The sequence below is a fragment of the Melitaea cinxia genome, chromosome 17, assembly GCF_905220565.1.
Source record: "Melitaea cinxia chromosome 17, ilMelCinx1.1, whole genome shotgun sequence".
Lineage (NCBI taxonomy): Eukaryota > Metazoa > Arthropoda > Insecta > Lepidoptera > Nymphalidae > Melitaea > Melitaea cinxia.
The window spans coordinates 799,304-821,002 of record NC_059410.1 but is presented as its reverse complement, the minus strand read 5'-3'; the positions used below and the strand labels follow the sequence as shown (position 1 = coordinate 821,002).

At 39.1% G+C, this 21,699-nt stretch overlaps 4 protein-coding genes across 4 annotated transcripts in view; 2 read left to right on the top strand and 2 right to left on the bottom strand.

Moving 5' to 3' along the window:
* Window positions 1-3,572: 3,572 nt before the first annotated feature.
* Window positions 3,573-7,092, top strand: LOC123661894 (trafficking protein particle complex subunit 11). Its single transcript, XM_045596830.1, has one exon. It carries the CDS (start codon window positions 3,611-3,613, stop codon window positions 6,920-6,922), a length of 3,312 nt encoding a protein of 1,103 aa, XP_045452786.1. The 5' UTR covers window positions 3,573-3,610; the 3' UTR covers window positions 6,923-7,092.
* Window positions 7,093-7,098: 6 nt separating this feature from the next.
* Window positions 7,099-7,951, bottom strand: LOC123661895 (proteasome subunit beta type-1). The gene has a single exon (XM_045596831.1). It carries the CDS (start codon window positions 7,832-7,834, stop codon window positions 7,136-7,138), a length of 699 nt encoding a protein of 232 aa, XP_045452787.1. The 5' UTR covers window positions 7,835-7,951; the 3' UTR covers window positions 7,099-7,135.
* Window positions 7,952-8,174: 223 nt separating this feature from the next.
* Window positions 8,175-8,771, top strand: LOC123661334 (dolichyl-diphosphooligosaccharide--protein glycosyltransferase subunit DAD1). Its single transcript, XM_045596296.1, has 2 exons — window positions 8,175-8,522; window positions 8,600-8,771. The coding sequence occupies exons 1-2, from the start codon at window positions 8,315-8,317 to the stop codon at window positions 8,728-8,730; spliced, it is 339 nt and encodes a 112-aa protein (XP_045452252.1). The 5' UTR covers window positions 8,175-8,314; the 3' UTR covers window positions 8,731-8,771.
* A 4,343-nt stretch (window positions 8,772-13,114) lies between these two features.
* Window positions 13,115-21,699, bottom strand: part of LOC123661773 (E3 ubiquitin-protein ligase AMFR-like) — a 74,364-nt gene continuing 65,779 nt past the window's right edge. Inside the window, exons 7-10 of the mRNA XM_045596712.1 lie at window positions 20,985-21,175; window positions 17,267-17,515; window positions 13,835-13,925; window positions 13,115-13,316 (exon numbers count right to left, since the gene is read on the bottom strand). Coding sequence (XP_045452668.1) covers window positions 13,115-13,316; window positions 13,835-13,925; window positions 17,267-17,515; window positions 20,985-21,175 — 733 coding nt within the window. The remainder of the gene's footprint in view (window positions 13,317-13,834; window positions 13,926-17,266; window positions 17,516-20,984; window positions 21,176-21,699) is intronic.

Below are 21,699 nucleotides of genomic sequence, written 5' to 3'. Positions count from 1 at the left end.
ACGAAGACGTGGGTTGCTCCGATTCGGTTTTGGGTATTTTTCGAATTTCTATACCTATATTCTAGCACACAATGTTACTAGTTTTATTAGAATATTATGTCTGACGCTTTATTTTGTTTAAAAGTGTCTATTTGTCAGTCGTTAAAGGTCAGTTCGTATCGTATTTTGATCTTGCAGTAAAGATCGTTTTTACGTAAATTTGTTCGAAAATAACGCGTAAAAGTCGCAGAACGGAGCATGAGTATACTTCCCGCAGCACTAGAATTAAGGTAGAGTCAGAAGTAACAAAAATTTAACCTCCCATAAATTAAAACCTGTGTGTCAGAAGCAAGACCTGTGCGAGTTGATATTAATTATCGAACGAAAATTTTGTTTTCGAATGTTTAATACAGCGGCTGGACGAGGCCTCCGGTGGGGCCCCCGGAAGGATCAGTGTGGACTCAATGAGAGTCGGGTATGACAAAGGCAACGTATCAGACAGGTACGGGTGTCTAAAGGCCTCACTGAACAACGAGGTCATTATATACGAAGACAGGGGGGAGGATCTAGGCTACCTAAAACCCAAGATCAGGACATCTAAACCCCCCGCATCGCCGGCTCTTGAAGAGCCCACACCCAGCGGATCGGAGCGCCTACAGAAACAGGTCGAGGCCCAAAAGGCTGAGTTAAGCAATCGGACAAAAGCCACACCGAAACCGAGCCTGATGTCGATGGCGAAGTTTATCCAATCGACGATCTCCCCAAAACGAGGCAAAAAACCGCCCCACTTGTCCCCCAATCAGGTCGATACAAGAGAGCGGCAAATTAAGGCGTTGGAAAGGTTCACCGAGGACGAAAGTTCGAAGCACCTGGAGGCGCCACCAACTGTTCGAACAAGGGCCGATATGGGGCAAGTAACACCACCAAAACTTCGACCAGCGTCCACACCATCTGAACACGCGCAAAATGCCCTTACCGAGTTCCTGGCCATAACAAAGGCAAACCGAGAGGTGAACCTGGCCACATGCAATAAGATCATGCAGACCTACCAGTACAACAACCTAAAGTTACTGGAGGTGGAACTCGAAGAAGCCGAAGCAGCCATTTACAACAACGACACTCGACAGATACTCAAAGGAAATATGTCTGGGAGGTATATGGCTGCATATAACATCACAGCAGGCTTCGTGAGCGCGGTCGAGTCTGAGGGGCAGGAACAAGAGCCTCAGATCTTCAATACACCACCAGGGGACCCGGTGGTGGTAGAGGCCAGATGCACGAGAGTAATGCTGGATGATCGGATACTCCGGATGGCTCAAACCATCACGGGGGACCGTGACGCCGATGATTCTTCCGTGGTCTGGGGGCTACCTTCACTGGAATGGATAAATGGGGTTCCAGGATGTGGCAAGACAACTCGCATAGTCGGGGAATTCGATGAGGACGAGGAAGTCGTCATTACGACCACAGTCAAGGTTGCCAAAGAACTTAAGGAGAAGCTGGCACACCGCTATGGCGTTAAAGCCAAATCTAAGGTGCGCACTATGGCCTCCGTACTGGTCAATGGTTTTCGAGAGGGCGCAAAAATCAGACGTCTTACGGTAGATGAAGCCCTCATGAACCACTTCGGGGCCATAGTGATGGCAGCCCGACTATCAGGGGCCAAGAAGGTGGTCCTCATCGGAGATATTAACCAGCTGCCGTACATCGACAGGGAAAACCTGTTCAAGATGCGGTACAGCAGACCAACCCTGATAACAGGCATATCGTGGGAGCTGTCTTGTACGCACCGAAACCCCAAGGATGTCGCCTTCGCCATCAGCGAGGTCTACAAAGATATTTATAGCTCAAGCCCAATAATCCGTTCCCTGCGCGTGGAAAGCTTCACGGGCGCGCAAATCTCTGCAAGACAGAACTGGACCCTATACCTGGTCTTCACGCAGGAAGAGAAGAAGTTGCTGGTGGACCGGGGATACGGGAAAGGGGAGGGGTCGCGTGTCTTGACTATCCACGAGGCGCAGGGCCAGACGAGTGAGAGTGTCATCGTCATCCAGACGAGGAGTGGGAGGCTGCGAATACATGACAGCGTTTCGCACGCGATAGTCGCGGTGACTAGACACACCAAGGCCTGTGTCTACTACACCGACTACAGGGATGACGCGATCTGTCGTTTCGTCGGGAGGGCGGCGGAGGCTACGGAAAAAGACATCCTCGAGCATAGTCTTAAGATGGCGATTCATAATAGAGACACCGCCGTCGTTGAGAGTATTCTCGAGATGTCAAAATAAAATTGGAATAGGTTGCTTGGCTTGGGAGTACTCCTCGTTGGTAGTAATATAGATAATATTAAAAATATATATATATATTTAAGAAAACTATTATCACGCATGTAAATAATGTTTAGCTAGATATAAGTATAGTATTATAAGGAAATAATAATAATAACAAAAAAAAAAAAAAAAAATTTGTACCATAGATTAGATTAAGAACCGGTCGGTGGACTCACGTCTCTTTTGGAGACATTAAAAACAAACATAGTCTGACTTGAACAGCGATGTTATTGACTAACGCCTACCTTGAAATAGAGAAAAAATAAAAATAAAAATTTGCATGTATTAGAGTAAAAAAGGACATGGGTTCATAAGCCCGTGGATGTATGACTTGTTAAAAAAAAAAAAAATGTTTAATACTAACTAGCTTTCGGGCGCGGTTTGGGTGGCGTTAAATTTGGTAATGAAAAATAAATTAAAGAAAAAAGTAAAATATAAAAAATATATTTTTAAAAAATTCTTTATACAATAATTAATGTTACTTTTAATAGAGATTTTAAAAAAATTCATTGTGTATACTTGTTTTTTAATTGTTAATTTCGCGCTCTCACAAGTATTCGCTGCACCAGCCTCTCTGTGTCCTGAATCATTATTTATCATTTATTTTAAAAACTATTAACTTTATCAAGATTGTTAAAGAGAGCAATGTTATTAATAATTAAATTCTCTATAATTTGATTCTTACAATTTTTTTTCTGGAATCAATTTAACAAAATTTATTTAAGCATGAGTCGGAGCATGTAATTAAAATTACATTTTTATCTGTTTATATTACTTTTTTGTTACTAAAGCAGAAAGTAATTCTATTACAAATTGCAGATGAAGCTGATTCATCAGAAGACGATCTCCTTTAGTAGTTATGTACTTACCTAATTGTTTCCTTTTTTTCTGTAGTTACATTAATTATTGTTTCCTGTAACTCAAATAATTATTATTTTATTTCATGATAATAATTACGTTGTTGTTGTTGTAATTTCAAATTATATTTAGGTAGGTAGCTGTTGTCTTTGATTTTTTTAGTGGAATTCTGGTGGTTTGAGAGGCCAATAAGTTTTAGTGGTTTCTGGTGGTTTACACGGCTTCATTTGGTGGGTTGGTAAAAATAAAGTTGGCAACACTGTATACAATACACTTACCTATATCGTGATTGACGTTTCTCGGTTGACGAGATATGAAGGGGTGTTGGAGTTCGTCAATCTGAAATATAGCTTATATTTCACCTAACAAACTTATACATGTTGTGATATGAAATAATAATATATCAGTTTCCGCCATTCGGCCATCTAAAATAAACTTCAACTATGGCCACCCAGCCGAGTGATAACACCGAGTTTCCGCCCGAAATAATTCTGAAACCCCTGGCCCTAATCGGACTTTCGGGTTTGGACACGGTAAACAATGCAATACACAAGACGATTTGGGACGCCTTTTCAAACAACAGACGGCCGGATCGCGCTGCAGTTAAGTTCAAAATATTGAATAACACCTTTGAATTCCCTGTCGTTAAACCGAAAAGAAACTCCTATGAGTGGTACATGCCGAAGGGAATTTTGAAGAAGAACTGGATACCTAAACGTGTGTCCTTGATTCCTGCTCTAGTTGTAATATTTTACGATATGGAATGGAATGATCCTCAATGGAATGAAAAGATAATCGAATGTGCGTCCAGGGTTCAGTCAATTCGTGCCGCAGTGGAGGGACACGCGACTCGTGTCGCTGTGGTGGTCGTCCAGAGCGGGCTTTCCCCCCCACCTTCAGAATATATGTTAGGAGCGGAAAGAGCTCAGGCATTGTGCTCTGCGTGTGAAATACAATCAAAATCACTGTTTGTTCTTCCTCATAGTGATCATTTAATGGGGTATATAATTAGACTAGAAAATGCTTTCTATGATATAGCGCAGAACTACTACCACCACGAAACTAAAAATATTAAGCAACATCGGGATCATTTAAATAAAACTACTCATCATTATTTATTTGTGCGGCATCAGTTTAAGTTGGGTTTCTTGAATGAACTAAAGCAGGACTTCAGTACGGCACATAAACACTACATGCACGCCTACAACAACTTACTGGAAACCAGACAAGTTGATACGAACATCCACGAAATAAGAACTGTTGCTGGCTATATCAATTATAAACTTTGCAAATTGCTTTTTACACTAAATCTGGCCAGAGATGCAATTGCACAACTTAAATCACACATTGAAAGATACATAAATAAAATAGGACCAACTGAATTGCTTTTTGAACACTATGCTTGGATTGCTAGACAGTACAGTGCATTTGGGGAATTGTTTGATGAAGCCATTAGAGTTGGACTACCTGGCATCCAGTCCCAACATCCCGGATTCTATTACCAACATGCTGCACAGTTCACAGCTAAGAGGCGGCAGGTGATGAGGTCGGTTTGTGGTGAAGCCTTACAATATCCACCGCCTCCCGATCCTATTGAAGGTATTGTTGAATACTATGGACAGAGACCTTGGAGACCTGGGAGACTCAGTGCTGATCCTCACGACCCCCAAAAGGAGCAAGCTGCAATTCTAGCGTTGCAATACAATGAGAGAGTTTTCAATCACTCTGCTATGATAATTAGCTTTTTAGGTAGTGCAATTTCTCAATTCAAGACATTCCACTCACCCAGGATGAGAAAACAGCTTGTGGTTGAAATGGCAAATGAATATTACTACTGTGCAGATTATGGCAAAGCTTTGACACTACTCAGCCATATGCTTTGGGATTATAGGAAAGAGAAGTGGTGGTTTCTGGCATCCTATGTCCTTAATAGAGCCTTACAGTGTGCCTACTTATCTGCAAAGATACAAGATTACATCCACCTTTCTATAGAGGCACTGTCAAAAAACATTCAAGTGCCAAATAATGATAAGGAGAGAATTTTCAAGAACATTAAGTCAGTGCTTAATTTAGACATTCCAACACCAGAACCTGACATACCGGCCTCTTCACAAGGTAAAGCTTTGGAAATGTGGGGTATGGCCATTGATAAGGAGCCATATGTAGTTGTTGTAGACATGGATACCATAGCAAGTTTCCTTGAAGTCAAAACTAAATTTAGGCAGCTTAAATACAGAATGGATGAATTAATTGAGGTTGAATTATTTGTGAGACTTACGTATGAAACAGTGCTAGAAATTAAATTAGCCGTTTTAACAGTCAGCACAAAAACTGAAACCATTGAAATACCTATCACTGACAATGAAAGTTCAAACATTACATTGAAAGGCCGCAGTGTTAAGAAATTTTTGTGTAAATTTAAATCAAACCCTCTTGATAATGGGTCAGAGTTGAGTATAAAAAACGTATCATTTGTTCTAGATTCTAATAGGAAAAGGAAGATTGTTATGAATTTCAAAATAGAAGATAATAAAAGTTTACCTACTATTCATCCTGAGTTACTACATTTCATACTTAGTCCTAAAAGTGATTATGAATTTGACTGTATCGTGCCTTTAACTACAACAGCTATAATAAGCAGAGAGTGTAGATTGTCTATAGGAATTGATAATGCAGTGCCCGCTCTCCAGGGAGAATGGTTTCCAACAACCTTCACAATAACCAATAATGAGGATAGTCTGGTTTATGACATGACAATAGTTCTGTCTCTTTTAAGCTCTCCCGATAACACTAACCCTGAGGCAGTAACAGAATTAAGCTTTAAGCGAGGTGAACCACAGCCTCAACCTCTTAAAATATGTATAGGTGATGTAAATAAAGTGACCACATACTCAAATACATTCTATTTAAAGACTAACAGAACTGCCACAGCGACAGTTCAAATAAAAATTTCATATAACATAGACCTGAATGATACTCCAAAACTTGAATGTATAAAAGATTTTACCACAAAAATTCCAGTGATCAAGCCATTTGAAGTGACCACTAATTTTGTTGCGATGAATTTTAAGGCAGTTGCCAAGTGCTTTGTAGATGACCCATTCATAGTAATGCCTCAAATAAAAATTTTAAGTCCATGGGAATTGCTCATTTTAGACACCGAATTAGAAACAGTAGACTGTTTTAGATATGCTGATGATAGAAAGCCACCATCTTGTATAAGTAATCTACAGGTAGGAGAAAAGAATGTTGCTTCAGATGCCATCTGTATACAGGCCAAGTACAAACCCAAAGATCCTCCCACGAGAGTTGGCTTGTATAATATAAAGTGGCGTAGAAAAAGTAATACTGATGGCCACTTTGTTATGAGCAGCACGGCTTTATCTGGAATTACAATAGATGAATGTCCAATTTCAATTGAAGTTAACTACCCTGAAGTGGTAGATTTACAAACATCGGTTCCTTTAAAATGTACATTAATCGGAAACACAAACACACCTATAAGATTAAGTTTGTCAGTGGAAGGATCAGATGCTTACATGTTTGCTGGTTATAAAAAGTTTTCTGTTACCGTCCCTCCTAAGGATAAAGTGGAACTATGTTACAACATTCACCCCTTAGTAGCGGGAAATACTGTACCTCCCAGAATTAAAGCTACAATACTGGGTGATAACTCTAGACAAGAAGTTATCACGGAAATGTTTGATAAAATCTTTCCACAAAATATATTTGTTATGCCTAAATACAATAAATGAATTGTGCTATATTGTTGATCGTTCAGGTTGATATTTGTAAATAGTTATGAACAAATATGTAATTATATTGTAGTTACCCTGTAATTATTCTTAGAATAAATTCAGTTAATTGTTTTTATGTATTTTTTTTTTGTTAACAGAAGATATTAAAGTTCTTATTGAAAATGAAATACATATTTTATTTATGAATCTTTATTTAATAAAAATGAAAACTTAATCTTTACGAAGCTCAAATTTCTCTTCTTGAATGCCATTTGCAGTAATAATCAGTATATAGATACAATCACCGGTGTAGATGTCACGTTCAGCGGCACTGATGAACACATCCTTTAAAAGTGCCAAAGCTTTTTCTCTGGGCAGCGGTACCTCTGTCACATTCTGCATATTTTTCAATCCTATCTGATTGTCCAGAAGAGGTTGTAACTGAGCTCCAGCAGAGCCACCAGCACGATAGTTGGAACGTTCGCAATGGCCGATAGGATCATAACTGTACACACAACCTTTTCCCTCTGCATCTAGTCCGGCCAAAACATTGGAGATGTAGTAGGGAAAGAATCTTTTGTAGTATAACATAGTAGATAACATCTGAGCTACTGCAGGAGTGGACATTGACTTGTTATGTTCGTGCTCATACATCTGCATGCGAGCTTGAAGTAACCGAGTTAGTGTGAGAGTGTCGCACCAACATCCTGTGGCGCCGAGGACGGTCTGATTGGAGAGTTTAAACAGTTTCTTCTGTTCTCTTGTGTAGATAGAGAAACCGGTACTCAGACGAGTATCCGCTCCAATTACAGCATAGTCTTCGCCGGCGATGGCCACAACGCTTCCTCCGTTGTCTGCGTAGGGTTCGAAACGATGCTGTTTAGCACCAGGCACTGCATATTCAGGGAAATTTTCATTAAGTCCAAGCATTTTGTTAATTTAAGTAGGTACCTAATATGTTATGAATAACAGAAATATTTCAAAGGTTTTGTATGAGTAATGACATGCACTATTCCAAAGAATATTTGACAATTGCAAAATGACAAGCAATTTCGTTCGTTGACACCTATTTCGATTTACGTATTACGGATAATATTAATACAAATACGTATTTTAAGTACTTTTTAATACTTAAATGCATAAATAAATATTTTTAATGCTAGTATTAATAATATAATATCTATTTGATGATAAAGTATTTTCCACAACTTTTTTTTTTCGTTAAGTGTAAACTTGTTAAGAAACGCAAACAATAAAGTAGCCTGCAGACTGCAGTAATCTATGGCATAGATGTTACACGTCAGTAACCAATTCAAGTCAAAATACGTCAAAAACAAGGCAAGCCGAAAAGCAAGAAAAAGCCGGAAAATTTTAATAATTTCAGAATCACAAAACGTTTAGAAGTATACAATGACGTCTCTTGCTTCTGTTATTCCAAAACTCTACCAAGAATACACAACTAAGACTCCAAAGAAACTAAAAATCATTGATGCGTATTTACTCTATATATTTTTAACTGCGGTTATACAGTTTGCTTATTGTTGCCTTGTCGGCACATTTCCATTTAATTCCTTCCTTAGTGGATTTATTTCTACAGTAAGCTGTTTCGTACTCGGAGGTAAATATTTAAAAATACCTAATAAACAACATCTAACTAGAACTTTATCATAATAACCTTGTTTTCTCGTCTTACAGTTTGCTTGAGATTGCAAGTGAACCCAGAGAATAAGAATGAGTTCCAGGGACTGAGCGCCGAACGAGGCTTCGCGGATTTCATATTTGCACATCTTGTATTGCATATTGTCGTCATAAACTTTATTGGTTAAGTCTTTCACTTATTTCAATTAATATATAAATATTACATATATACTTTGAGTTTTATTTTTAATTATTATTTTATTATTAATTAATTTATAAGGAACTATTTCTCTTTTTTTAAATATTTGTAAATACCATAACTCGGCAAGTAATTTTCAAAACCAGTTATGCCTGCTTTTCAATCATTCCACCAACAAAAATGTTTGATAGTATACCTAATTTTAATAGCATAATTTTTAAAATAGCGACAAATGAAATTTTAAGAAATTTTACTTTATATTAAACTTGGTTTGTAAGAGTTTAAATTGTTTCCAATCTTAAGTAGAAGTTTTTTGAAAGTTTAAATCAAAAATCTAAAATTTTATGACCATAAAAATTACTCTCTAAATTGCATGAGTTTGTTGTAGCACTTGTGTTTACTTTTAGTCAGAGGCAGCTTGTGACATTTTTTGATGGGGGTTTACAAAAAAATACGAGAAACTAGAGCTTACCATTTATTTGTATAGAAAATCTATTCCGTCCATGCAGATTCACTGCCATTGCAGACACCAGCTCCAAACACCAGATACGAAAAACAAAATAATTTATTGCTTTCTGTACATACACACAACCAAGGGGTTTTGAAATATTTTTCTGATTTAAAAACACACGTAAACGATTTAGTTTCTGTATTACGTTTTTGACTAGGTACAATTTCAGTTCGAGGCACAATTTGAGTCTTTTACAATTTTTAATAAAAGATACACAATTTTTAACACAAAATGTCTCACACAAATTATTTTTATTACTTATTAGCGACCCGCTCTGGCTACGCAGGGGTGCAATGCTGATACTAAATATCAAATATAAAATAAATATTTGCAATGTAAGCGCAAAAAATGTGTTTATTTACATCGCATTAGAAACCTCTAAAATTATCAGTGTTCCTCTACTATATTATGCAAGTAGTTTAAAAGATCTAACCATACAGACAGCGGGAAGCGATTTTGTTTTACACTATGTAATTATTTAAAAGAAAAACTGCTAAATAACTGATGAAGCTGACAGGTATGTTTGTATAAAAAAAATATACATAAGAACGGCAACAACACACCGCACGCCCCACAGCCGAACCTGCGGTAGGTATAGCAGTCGCGCGTGAGCAGCGCTCCAGATTAGGCTAATTTCTCATATGGAATCATTAATTTCACGCGTCGGTCTGACTCTTTCGAACTCATTGAATACAGAGTGCCTAGTGCGAGTTTTATTCACAAAAACATGAGAGAAACGCGTTTATACGTGAAGATTATTTTGCATGGGAATTTAAACACTGCAGCCTAGACGATAAAGAATAGTATACGATACAATCGATACAGAGCCATCTAGCGGTAAAAGCGAGAACTAGGTTAAAATGCCGAATTTCTCATACAAAATAAAGTTAAAATTTACGCCCGTTATTGCGAGACGGATTAAACAAAACTCGCACTAGGCACTCAGTGCTAGGAATCGTAATAAACTTCGTTTCATTGGGACGCAATCACTGGCGCTCCATTCGTACAACTTGATGCCAAATGTATAATGTATAATAATACACAATCGTATAGGCATGGTAGAATAGAAATAATTTAATGTAGTATAGTATTTAATATAAAGAAATATAGGATTTATAATTTGCTATGAAATTTTAAATTATATTTGGAGTGGGAGTGCACAAAACCAGACCTCATTAGCACGAGCTGCCTCTGCTACCCTTTTAGGATATGTACAATGCATTTATTTAAGTCAGGCAAGGTAATGACCAAGGATTTTTCTTTTTAATAAATACACAAATTTATTTAGTTTCTTTATTTTTGACTAGTCTCGAATCAAATTTTAGTTACATTTATTTATAATAATAAATTTAATATTTAATAAAGCCTACAGCCTCACATTTACCTACAGATTTCAGTGATGAAATCAATAATTTATATGAGACTGTACATTTTACTTTTTACCTAAACATCGTTGTCACAAAAATGAAAAGAACAGTTTACTTTATTCTCATTTTAAAGTAAGTACCATTATAGTGAGCTTTCAGCGGAGATTAATTATAAAAATACATAACAATGATTATGTAACATTTATCAAATGACTACATCAATATACATAGGTATGTAATTCACTAACCCCTAGATACACTGTCAAGTTATGATCGAGGCAATTTTTTAAAGTTAAAAAACCAATTGGAGTATTCATGTACAGAATACACAAAATTCACAAAAGGGAATGAATGTAATAAATATTATGTATTTTATTTTTCGGTGTAACTAATTAAACATTCATGAAATAGTACTTTATTTTGCACTGTATTTTCCAATTAAATAATTAAATTACATTTGTGGTTAAACAGTGTAGCCTCGTCAATAAAAATCAATTTTATAATCCTAACTATAATTAACATTAACATAAAGATCATTGATGATAAAAACAAAACTATCAAATATTATGCAAAGTAATAAACTATGAAACTAGAAAATATAACCAAATTTTATGTGTATCCATAGGTTACACTCATCCAGTAGAATAAAAGCATGGCAACCGCCATTTAATACCTTTAAACGTTGACTTATTCTAGAAAATATGGTGTGACCATATTAAAAATTTTCAATAGAATAATACATAATAACAAGAACAGCTATTACTTCAATAACTCATTGCTACAATATTAACGTGATATATAAAAGGAGTTACAGTACATTATATATACTATGGACAATGTCAAACGATATCGATACAAATCGAAATTTCACATTAGAAAAATACTCTCTAAATATAGTAGAAAAAATAAGTCACTCGCTTCTGACTACTGACAATGACAAAATGATTACAATAATATATTTACAAACAAGCTTCTACATGTTCACACTGGCACTGACAACGCTTGACAATTGTAAAATATAAATAAAATAATAACTTATCAAAAACTACTTTGACCACATCTTAATTTCTTCTGTTCGTAAGAGAGATGCGACAATGTTATGAAATTAAAATTTATTAACAGCTTCCGAGAGGAATCCAGTCCTACTCATAATGTATCTAAAATATCCAAATAAATAACAATCAATAAAAGTCAGTACCGGTTGAAACATTTGCAGCGGTTAAGGACAATTATGAACAATGTCATATTAAAAAGTCACCAAAGCTACATCAATAACACTCATCACAAAATATCACTAACAATATTAAAACTAATTCTTAAAATTTATCTCACGTTTACTAAACATCGAGTTTCAATAAATAAGATTATACTGTATCACATTCATTTAACAAATAGAAAAGTGGACATACGTCTAGATAATACATAACATTAAAAAAAAAAACACTTGAAATACAATGGACAGAACGTTTACTGGGACACGATGGATACGAAAACTATGAGCCGGTGTTTATTTTATAACAATAATGTACAAATATGTACCAAGCAATACAAAATAAAAATTTGAAAAAAAATAACAATTTAAAATTCTAGTGGCCATATCTAAGATATGTCAAACATTAGTTTTACACGTAAAAAAATAAAATAAAAACCGACAAACGAACGATAAATATTAAAGATATTTTACACACTTTTAAATATTTTTTTTTTTTTATATTACATAAATTACATTTTTATTTAAGTTTACATTTTGGACATCGTATGAAACGTGTTAAGAGATGTTAAAGTTACAGTTTACAGACATCTACGATAACATTAACATTACAGTAAAAATCAGCCTCAGTTCTATGTTACGTAACTCTCTCTTTTTTTTGAACGTATGACTCATACAAAGATACATGAATCAAACACTTTAGTGGATTATTTTACACTGAGGACACCAAAAAGTTTATCTATGACTTTTTTTTTAATCTATTAAATGAAATTTCACATCAAACCTTTTACACAACAGTACTATTATGACGTTGTTTGAAAATACATGAGAACGCAGTACCATTTGATCGTCGATGGCGCGAAATCAAAGTAAATTTACATTAATCTTAATTAATTTTAAATGCACGATGACATATCAAATAAAATATCAAATAAAATATGAAAGCTGAAACAGATCAGTGCAGGCGTGTAATATCGTGCATCCAGCGAGTGAAACCGTCGTTTACGTGAAGGGTTCGTAGTTCTATCGAGTCACTTCAAAAATGTCACATTTAACACCTCCCTAGAGCCGAGATCGACCGCCCAGGCCGTTCCAGTCCATACGAACGCCAGGCCCCCGACCGGCGAGGGCTTCGATTCACTCACGGATAGATACCGCATTTTTGTGAATCGAATGTATATTGTTTTCTACTGCAAGGCGAGGCGAGGGAGGGCGGGGCGGGGCGGGCGGCTCAGTGCGGGGCGGGGCGCGCGTGCGCGAGGCGCGCCAGCACGTGGCGGAACACTCAGCTGCGCGCGCTGGCGCCGGCCGCCGGGCACGCGCTGGCGGCGCCGCCGGCCACGCCGCCAGCCACGCCCCCGGCCACGCCGCCAGCGCGGCGCCGCAGGTAGCGCGCGCGCGCCGCCGCCAGCAGCTCGTCCTTGCGGCGCCGCAGCCGCGCCTCGCGCTCCGCCGCCAGCGCCGAGAACTCGCCGCTCGGCTCCGGGCTGCCGGGCAGACGCCTCCGTTAACGTCATTTCACGCGGCACGGTGTGGTACGCGTGTATAAATGTATATCTAATATATAAAATTCTCGTGTCACAGTTTTCGTTGCCATACTCCTCCGAAACGGCTTGACCGATTTTGATGAAATTTTTTGTGCTTATCCGGCATCTATGAGAATCGGCCAACATCTATTTTTCATCCCCCCAAATGTTAGGGGTAGTCCACCCCAAATTTTTTTTATTTTATTTTTTAGACAAAATTTTTAATTTCTATTTTTTTACGATACAACATTAAAAAATACATACAACCGTAAATTTTCAACCCTCTACCATCAACCCCTATTTTAAATAGCGTTTAGCGGCAAAACAACGATTGCCGGGTCAGCTAGTTATTATACTAAACACGAATCATGAGCTGTTGTGATTTAATGATTTAAATAAATCGAATCGATCGATTTTTATGAATGATATAACGTTTAAAAAATATTTGCTACGAAATTCAGAATCTAGCTCGAACTCACTTGTCGTCGGAGTCGGGTCGCAGATCGTCAGCCAGCGGGAAGGGCTCGCGGTCGAGCTCGCTCGCGTCGGGCGACACTGCCGGCGACACTACTGGAAACACATATTTATATATTCATTCATATTATTTTGGTAATACAGAGTCATCGAACCAATCAATTTTGTACCGAATTAGAATAGAGGTCTAAAATAAAATAAAACGCTACCCCTGGTACCACTGTCACACTTCGAAACCCTATAGTTATAGAGATATCCATGGTTAAAGTTTTGATGTTAGAAGAAGAATTTTGTAGCTTTCACACGTTATTTTCATATTTCACATGCGTTTTTTTCACATTTCACACGCTATTTTCACATTTCACACGTTTTTTTTTACGTTTCATAAGTTATTTTCAAAATAAAAACGATCTCGACTCCAAGATCAACAAACGATACAACTTACGTTACTCATGCTCCGTTCCGTAGTTTTCACATGTTATTTTCATATTTCGCACATGATTTTAAAATTTGACACGTTAATTTAACGTTTTCACACGGTTTTTTAACAAACGATACAACTCATGTTTAACAACTGAGAAATAGATGTTTTAATAAAAAATGACAGGCCACTTATCGTTTCGCTCCAAAACATCATTACATCATCATCATTACAGCCTATACAGTCCACTGCTGGACATAGGCCTCCACAAGTTTACGTCAAAAATAACGTGAACTCATGTGTTTTGCCCATAGTCACCACGCTGGGCAGGCGGGTTGGTGACCGCAGTACTGGCTTTGTCGCACCAAAGACGCTGCTGCCGTCTTCGGCCTGTGTATTTCAAAGCCAGCAGTTGGATGGTTATCCCGCCATCGGTCGGCTTCTTAAGTTCCAAGATGGTTGTGGAACCTTGTTATCCCTTAGTCGCCTCTTACGACACCCACGGGAAGAGAGGGGGTGGCTAAATTCTTTAGTGCCGTAGCCACACAGCATAAATTCATTGTTTTTGCTTAAATAACTATAAAGGCAAAGGTCTAAGACCATACAGCCTTGTTTCATGTTATGTTTTTTACTGAAATATATTTTATTTTTATTTATTTACTGTTACATACGAAAAATACTCAATATTTTAGTTCATTTTATATGAAAATAAATAAAAAATATAGTGAAGTGAAAAACATGACATGAATAAAAAAAATTACCATAATCAATACATAATCAATATCTGACTTCAGAAAGGGGCCGTTTATAGGCATAATTCCATTACAAAAAAAAACCCTAACCTATCTAATTTAAAAATTACACCGTTTATAGACATAGTTTTGTTACTTAAAAAAAATAACCCTAACCTACCTAATTTAAAAATTACACCGTTTATAGAGATAGTTTTGTTGCTAAGAAAATAACCTTAACCTATCTAATTTTAAAATTACACCGTTTGTAGACATAGTTTTGTTACTAAAAAAATAACCCTAACCTATCCAATTTAAAAATTACACCGTTTATAGACGGTTTTGTTACTAAAAAAAAATAACCCTAACCTATCTAATTCAAAAATTACACCGTTAATAGACATAGTTTTATTACTAAAAAAATAACCCTAACCTATCTAATTTAAAAATTACACCGTTTATAGACATAGTTTTGTTACTAAAAAAAAAAATAACCCTAACCTATCTAATTTAAAAATTACACCGTTTATAGACATAGTTTTGTTACTTAAAAAAAATAACCTTAACCTACCTAATTTAAAAATTACACCGTTTATAGACATAGTTTTGTTACTAAAAAAAAAATTACCCTAACCTATCTAATTTAAAAATTACACCGTTTATAGACATAGTTTTGTTACTAAAAAAAAAATTACCCTAACCTATCTAATTTAAAAATTACACCGTTTATCGACGTAATTTTATGAGTAAATAAAAATAAAATATATTTAATAAAAAAACATAACACGAAACAAGGCTGTATGGTCTTGGCCTTTGCCTTTACAGTTATTTAAACAAAAACAATAAATTTATGCTTAGATTGCTTTGGAGCGAAACGATAAGTGGCGCGCCATTTTTTTTTAAGCATCTATAACTCAGTCATTAAACATCAGTTGTATCGTTTGTTAAAAAACCGTGTGAAAACAATAACTTAACGTCTGAAATGTTAATATCAAGTGCGAAATGTGAATATAACATCTGAAAGCTACGGAACTAAGCATGGTTACCGCAAGTTGTATCGTTTGTTGATCTTGGAGTCGAGATCGTTTTTACGTACTCCTGTTCGAAAATAAATTATAAAGTTGCGAAACGGCACATGGGTGGCATTCACCATAGCGCCAGAGCTAAGGTGAAGTCAGACGCGGAGCTCAAAGGTATTATAACAGCTTTAAATTCTTCCTCTAATCTCAAAACTTTAACCATGGATATCTCCATAACCATGGGTTTTTGAAGTGTGGCAATGTTACCTTGTATAGCTTCCCCTACACCCTCCGCCCTCCACTCCCAAAAACCCCATATTTCGGATTTTCCTAGTCTAGAGCTTAGCCGCAGAGTGCGCGGGTACTGCGGGAACAGGCGCGCCACCTGCTCCTGGTGGTGTAGTACCTGTGGGCGGCGGCGGCGTGGTGGGTGTGGTCGGGGCGGGGGGCTGCAGGCGGCCCTCCAGGATGTTGTCGATGGTGAGGTGCGGCGAGCGCGTGGCGGCCAGGTCGGCCAGCAGCAGCGCGCGCGGGTACTGCGGGAACAGGCGCGCCACCTGCTCCTGGTGGTGTAGTACCTGTGGGCGGCGGCGGCGTGGTGGGTGTGGTCGGGGCGGGGGGCTGCAGGCGGCCCTCCAGGATGTTGTCGATGGTGAGGTGCGGCGAGCGCGTGGCGGCCAGGTCGGCCAGCAGCAGCGCGCGCGGGTACTGCGGGAACAGGCGCGCCACCTGCTCCTGGTGGTGTAGTACCTGTGGGCGGCGGCGGCGTGGTGGGTGTGGTCGGGGCGGGGGGCTGCAGGCGGCCCTCCAGGATGTTGTCGATGGTGAGGTGCGGCGAGCGCGTGGCGGCCAGGTCGGCCAGCAGCAGCGCGCGCGGGTACTGCGGGAACAGGCGCGCCACCTGCTCCTGGTGGTGTAGTACCTGTGGGCGGCGGCGGCGTGGTGGGTGTGGTCGGGGCGGGGGGCTGCAGGCGGCCCTCCAGGATGTTGTCGATGGTGAGGTGCGGCGAGCGCGTGGCGGCCAGGTCGGCCAGCAGCAGCGCGCGCGGGTACTGCGGGAACAGGCGCGCCACCTGCTCCTGGTGGTGTAGTACCTGTGGGCGGCGGCGGCGTGGTGGGTGTGGTCGGGGCGGGGGGCTGCAGGCGGCCCTCCAGGATGTTGTCGATGGTGAGGTGCGGCGAGCGCGTGGCGGCCAGGTCGGCCAGCAGCAGCGCGCGCGGGTACTGCGGGAACAGGCGCGCCACCTGCTCCTGGTGGTGTAGTACCTGTGGGCGGCGGCGGCGTGGTGGGTGTGGTCGGGGCGGGGGGCTGCAGGCGGCCCTCCAGGATGTTGTCGATGGTGAGGTGCGGCGAGCGCGTGGCGGCCAGGTCGGCCAGCAGCAGCGCGCGCGGGTACTGCGGGAACAGGCGCGCCACCTGCTCCAGCGCGCCCGCGTCCACCGCGCCCGGCGCCACGCCCCCGCGCCGCGTCACCTCCACCGAGAAGCTGGGCAGCCACGACACGTAGCGCGAACCTATGGACGTGTTACAGGAGCGTTCGTGTGATGCGGGTAGTTAAAACATTTTAAGGTTATTTAGAGGTCGTGGTCGAATCAGTCAGTCAGTTCAGCCTATCGCAGTCCATTGCTGGACATAGGCCTCCCCATTTTCACGTCAGTTTCAATTTGCTAATTCTGAGCGGTATGTCGGTTACTTTCGTTCTCTCCCATATAGTCTCATTTTTAATCCTATCCTTGAGATACCCCAAACCGCTCCATTGCACATTGAGCGATTTTAAATGTGTGGACTAGTCCCTTCGTCAGTGCACACGTCATGGTCGAATCATCATTACAGCCTATACAGTCCACTGCTGGACATAGGCCTCCACAAGTTTACGCCAAAAATAACGTGAACTCATGTGTTTTGCCCATAGTCACCACGCTGGGCAGGCGGGTTGGTGACCGCAGTACTGGCTTTGTCGCACCGAAGACGCTGCTGCCCGTCTTCGGCCTGTGTATTTCAAAGCCAGCAGTTGGATGGTTATCCCGCCATCGGTCGGCTTCTTAAGTTCCAAGGTGGTTGTGGAACCTTGTTATCCCTTAGTCGCCTCTTACGACACCCACGGGAAGAGAGGGGGTGGCTAAATTCTTTAGTGCCGTAGCCACACAGCATGGTCGAATGTATTTTTATAATTAGTTAACAGGACAAAAAAGACAATATTCTCAATTCGTTGTGTCACCTCACAACTTTTCACTGGGTGGACCAATTTCGAGATTCGTGCTTTCATTAAAAGCTGGTGTTTGACATGTAGTCCCATTTAAATTTGTACGATTACTGACAAGTACTTTTATTAGCTTGGGGAAAGTCTTTTCGTATTTTCTAGTAAAAAAGATGCAATAAAATCGGTTTGGTTGTATTGTTTGTAACCGGCTGGTTTCGATACCACGATAAGATGACATTTTGAAAATTAAACTTAAGAGTAAGAAATAATTTCCTGCCACTTTTCATTTGTTTTTCTGTCCGCCAAAATGGGTGAATCCAACGAAGGCCGCAAAAAATTTGTGATGTTTATGGACCTAATGCAGTGTCAGTAAGAGTAGCACAAAATTGGTTTTGAGCTTTTTTTTTTCAGTCAGGAAATATTGATGTCGAGAGCATTTCGCTCGTCTCCCGGTTACGGATATCTAAATCTGGCGAAATTTTTGAAAAAGTGGAGTTAAATCGACATCTGAGTAGTTACAATATAGCTGAATATCTGAGAATGGACCATAAAACAGTTGACCCATTTGAAAAAAGCTGGCTATACAAAAAAGGCTTATGCCCAGCAGTGAGCGTCCGTGAGCTGATGTGATGATGATGATGATGATGATGATGATGATGATGATGATGATGATGATGATGATGATGATGCAAAAAAGCTCGATATATGGGTGCCACATGAACTCAATGAAAGAAACCTAATGGACTGTGTACTCATTTGCGATTCTCTCTTAAGATATAATGATATGGAAACATTTTTGAAGCGATTGATTATTGGTGACGAAAAGTGGATCACCTACGATAAAAACGTACGCAAGAGATCGTAGTCAAAGATCAGTCAAGCTGTACAGACTATCGCAAAAGCCGGGTTGACACTCGATGTGGAGTGTATGGTGGGATTAGAAGGGCATTATTCATTATGAGCTTATACCATCGGGCAAAAACATCGTTTCGGATTTCGATTGTCAAGAGCTGATGAGACTTAAGCAAGAATTTGAAAATAAGCGGCCAGAATTGATAAACAGAAAAGATATGGTCTTTCATCATGACAACGCCCGGCCACATACATCTTTAGCCACTTAACATAAATTGAGAGTTTGACTGGGCAGTCTTAATGCATCTACCATATAGACCCGATCTTGCACCCTCGTATCAATCAATCAATCACAGCAGCCTTTCGCAGTCCACTACTGGACATAGGCCTCCACAAGTTCACGCCAAAAATAGCGTGGTGACTTTTTAGCCCATAGTTACCACCCTGGGCGTGTATATTTACATCTATTTAGGTATCTCCAGAATTCTTTAGGTAGTGTAAAATTAACATCAAGAGAGGACTGTAAAAACTATTAGTCGCGGTTTTTAAATCAGACGCCACAAAATTTCTACAGCAACGGAATTCTGTCACCTACGAAATGGCGGCAAGTTATCGAACCGAAATTTTTGTAAAATCTTACCTTGAATTCTTCTATTAAATACGTAGAACCTTTTTCCCGACCTAATATAATAAGCTTATTTATTTGACTGCTACACCGACTCCTTACATCGTATTACTTGTCGATGTAATTGAAGTCGTTTTCTTTCATTTTCAAGCAAGCACAATTAGAGATATCCTCAAAAATGTGTGCATCTAATTTTTTTAATGGCAAGTCTTTAGATTAAGAGCCGTTGAATTATCTAAGCTTAAAATTTTACCGTTTATCAGCATAATTTCGTTACAAAAAAAATAATAAAAAATAATAACCCTAACCTATCTAACTTCAAATTAGACCGTTTATCGACATAATTTCGTTACAAAAAAAAAGTTACCCTAACCTATCTAACTTCAAAATGACGGTTCTTAATCTAAAGCCTAGCCAATAACCATAACCTACCTAACTTTAAAATGACGACTCTTAATCTAAAGACTAGCCTTTTTTTATTAAAGGTATAAAACGTTTTGGATAAAATACCGTCAACTGTCCAGTGCGTGACCTTCCAGCTCAGTAAGAAGAAACAGACAATGCAACACGCAAAGGAGAGCAGAAGAGCCCCGAGTGAGATCCGCGCAACCATCTACTAAGCTCAGAGTTGTACAGTCGTAGGCGTAGACGTAGTATAGTAGTACAATATACTTTATCAATGTGTGTCTTTGAACTTTATAAATTTCCTCAATGTCATTTGAAGTGAAGATATAATGAAGATAGTTTGGTGCGGTAATATAATTTTGATTTTATTTTTAAATAATCTAAACTTATTTATCAATTTTAAACGAAATTTAAATAAATCTTTTCACTTTTGTGACAACGACTGACAAAAATATTTTATTGACAGCTGAAAAACTTGACAATTTGTTGTACATTTATATATTTTTTAATTGTTTCATTGAAGTTTTATATGGCTTGTTATATTACGTTTTGTATCTACACATTTGACAACCAAAGAACTGCCGAATCAAACCTGTCATTTTGACATAGATGTGTAATTAGTGGGTAAAGTGTGTGAAAAGAGCGGAATGTATTAAATTAGTCAAATTAGATGATCTTGATATTAATTATTTAAACAAGCTAACTTCTAACAAAAAGAAAAAGTAAAAATGAAGCCCTAACAAACACGTCATGTATTAATTTTCTATTTTTCAAAAAAAAAGTCCATGGCAGTTTCATGTACCATAATTCATACCATAATACCAAGGCGGCAGCTAAGCTCATGCAGTCTCCTGGTTCCTGTAGTAGTAGTATGAAATGAACAATTGTACTAGAAACTTACCATCGAAATGAAAGAGGTGGTTGGGCCTCGATTCGGCAGCAGCCAATGTAGCGAGCGGGGCGAGCGGGGCGAGGGGCGCCAGGCTCGCGAGGGGCGCGAGGGGCGCGCTGGCCGGCTCCGGGGCGGCGGACAGCGCGCGCCGGCACGTGGGGCACGACGCGTCCTGCTGCACCCAGCGGCACAGGCACGAGCTGGGGGGCGGGGGAACGCGGGCGGTGGAGAAGTCAATTGGGTTTTTTTACTTTTAATCAATCATTACGATTCAGCCTGTAATATCCCACTGCCTATATGGCCTATATAGGCCCCTCTCTCTTGTAGGAGAACCCGACTTTAATGAAACTGAAAATATTTGAATAATCTGAATTTTATTATCAACTTTAGGCAAAATTTTAATACATTTTTCATTTTCATTCACAACATTCATTGACAGCTGAAAAATTTGACACTTTAGATGTACAATAATACAGTCTGTTAGTTAAGCAAAACCATTCCATTATGACACAATTGAAAAATAGTAGAATACCAAACCCATCATTAACAATAATTACGAAGTTAATTTTACTAAACTAATCTATCATTTCTTAGGATTACTGAAGTGCCAAAAAAAAGCTAGTTCTTAAAAAAAGCAAATCTACAATTGTACTATGAGTATATGATAGAAGGCTGCAAACGCGACAGACAGTGTTACACGTAGGTATGTAGTAGTCAGACTCAC

What these genes read in the sequence shown, in the direction of transcription:
- LOC123661894 (XM_045596830.1), top strand. Translation starts at nt 3,611, where the DNA reads ATGGCCACCCAGCCGAGTGATAACACCGAGTTTCCGCCCGAAATAATT.
- LOC123661895 (XM_045596831.1), bottom strand. Translation starts at nt 7,834, where the DNA reads ATGCTTGGACTTAATGAAAATTTCCCTGAATATGCAGTGCCTGGTGCT.
- LOC123661334 (XM_045596296.1), top strand. Translation starts at nt 8,315, where the DNA reads ATGACGTCTCTTGCTTCTGTTATTCCAAAACTCTACCAAGAATACACA. An exon ending in AAGCTGTTTCGTACTCGGAG is followed by an intron (nt 8,523 to 8,599) that starts GTAAATATTTAA and finishes CTCGTCTTACAG; the next exon opens with TTTGCTTGAGATTGCAAGTG.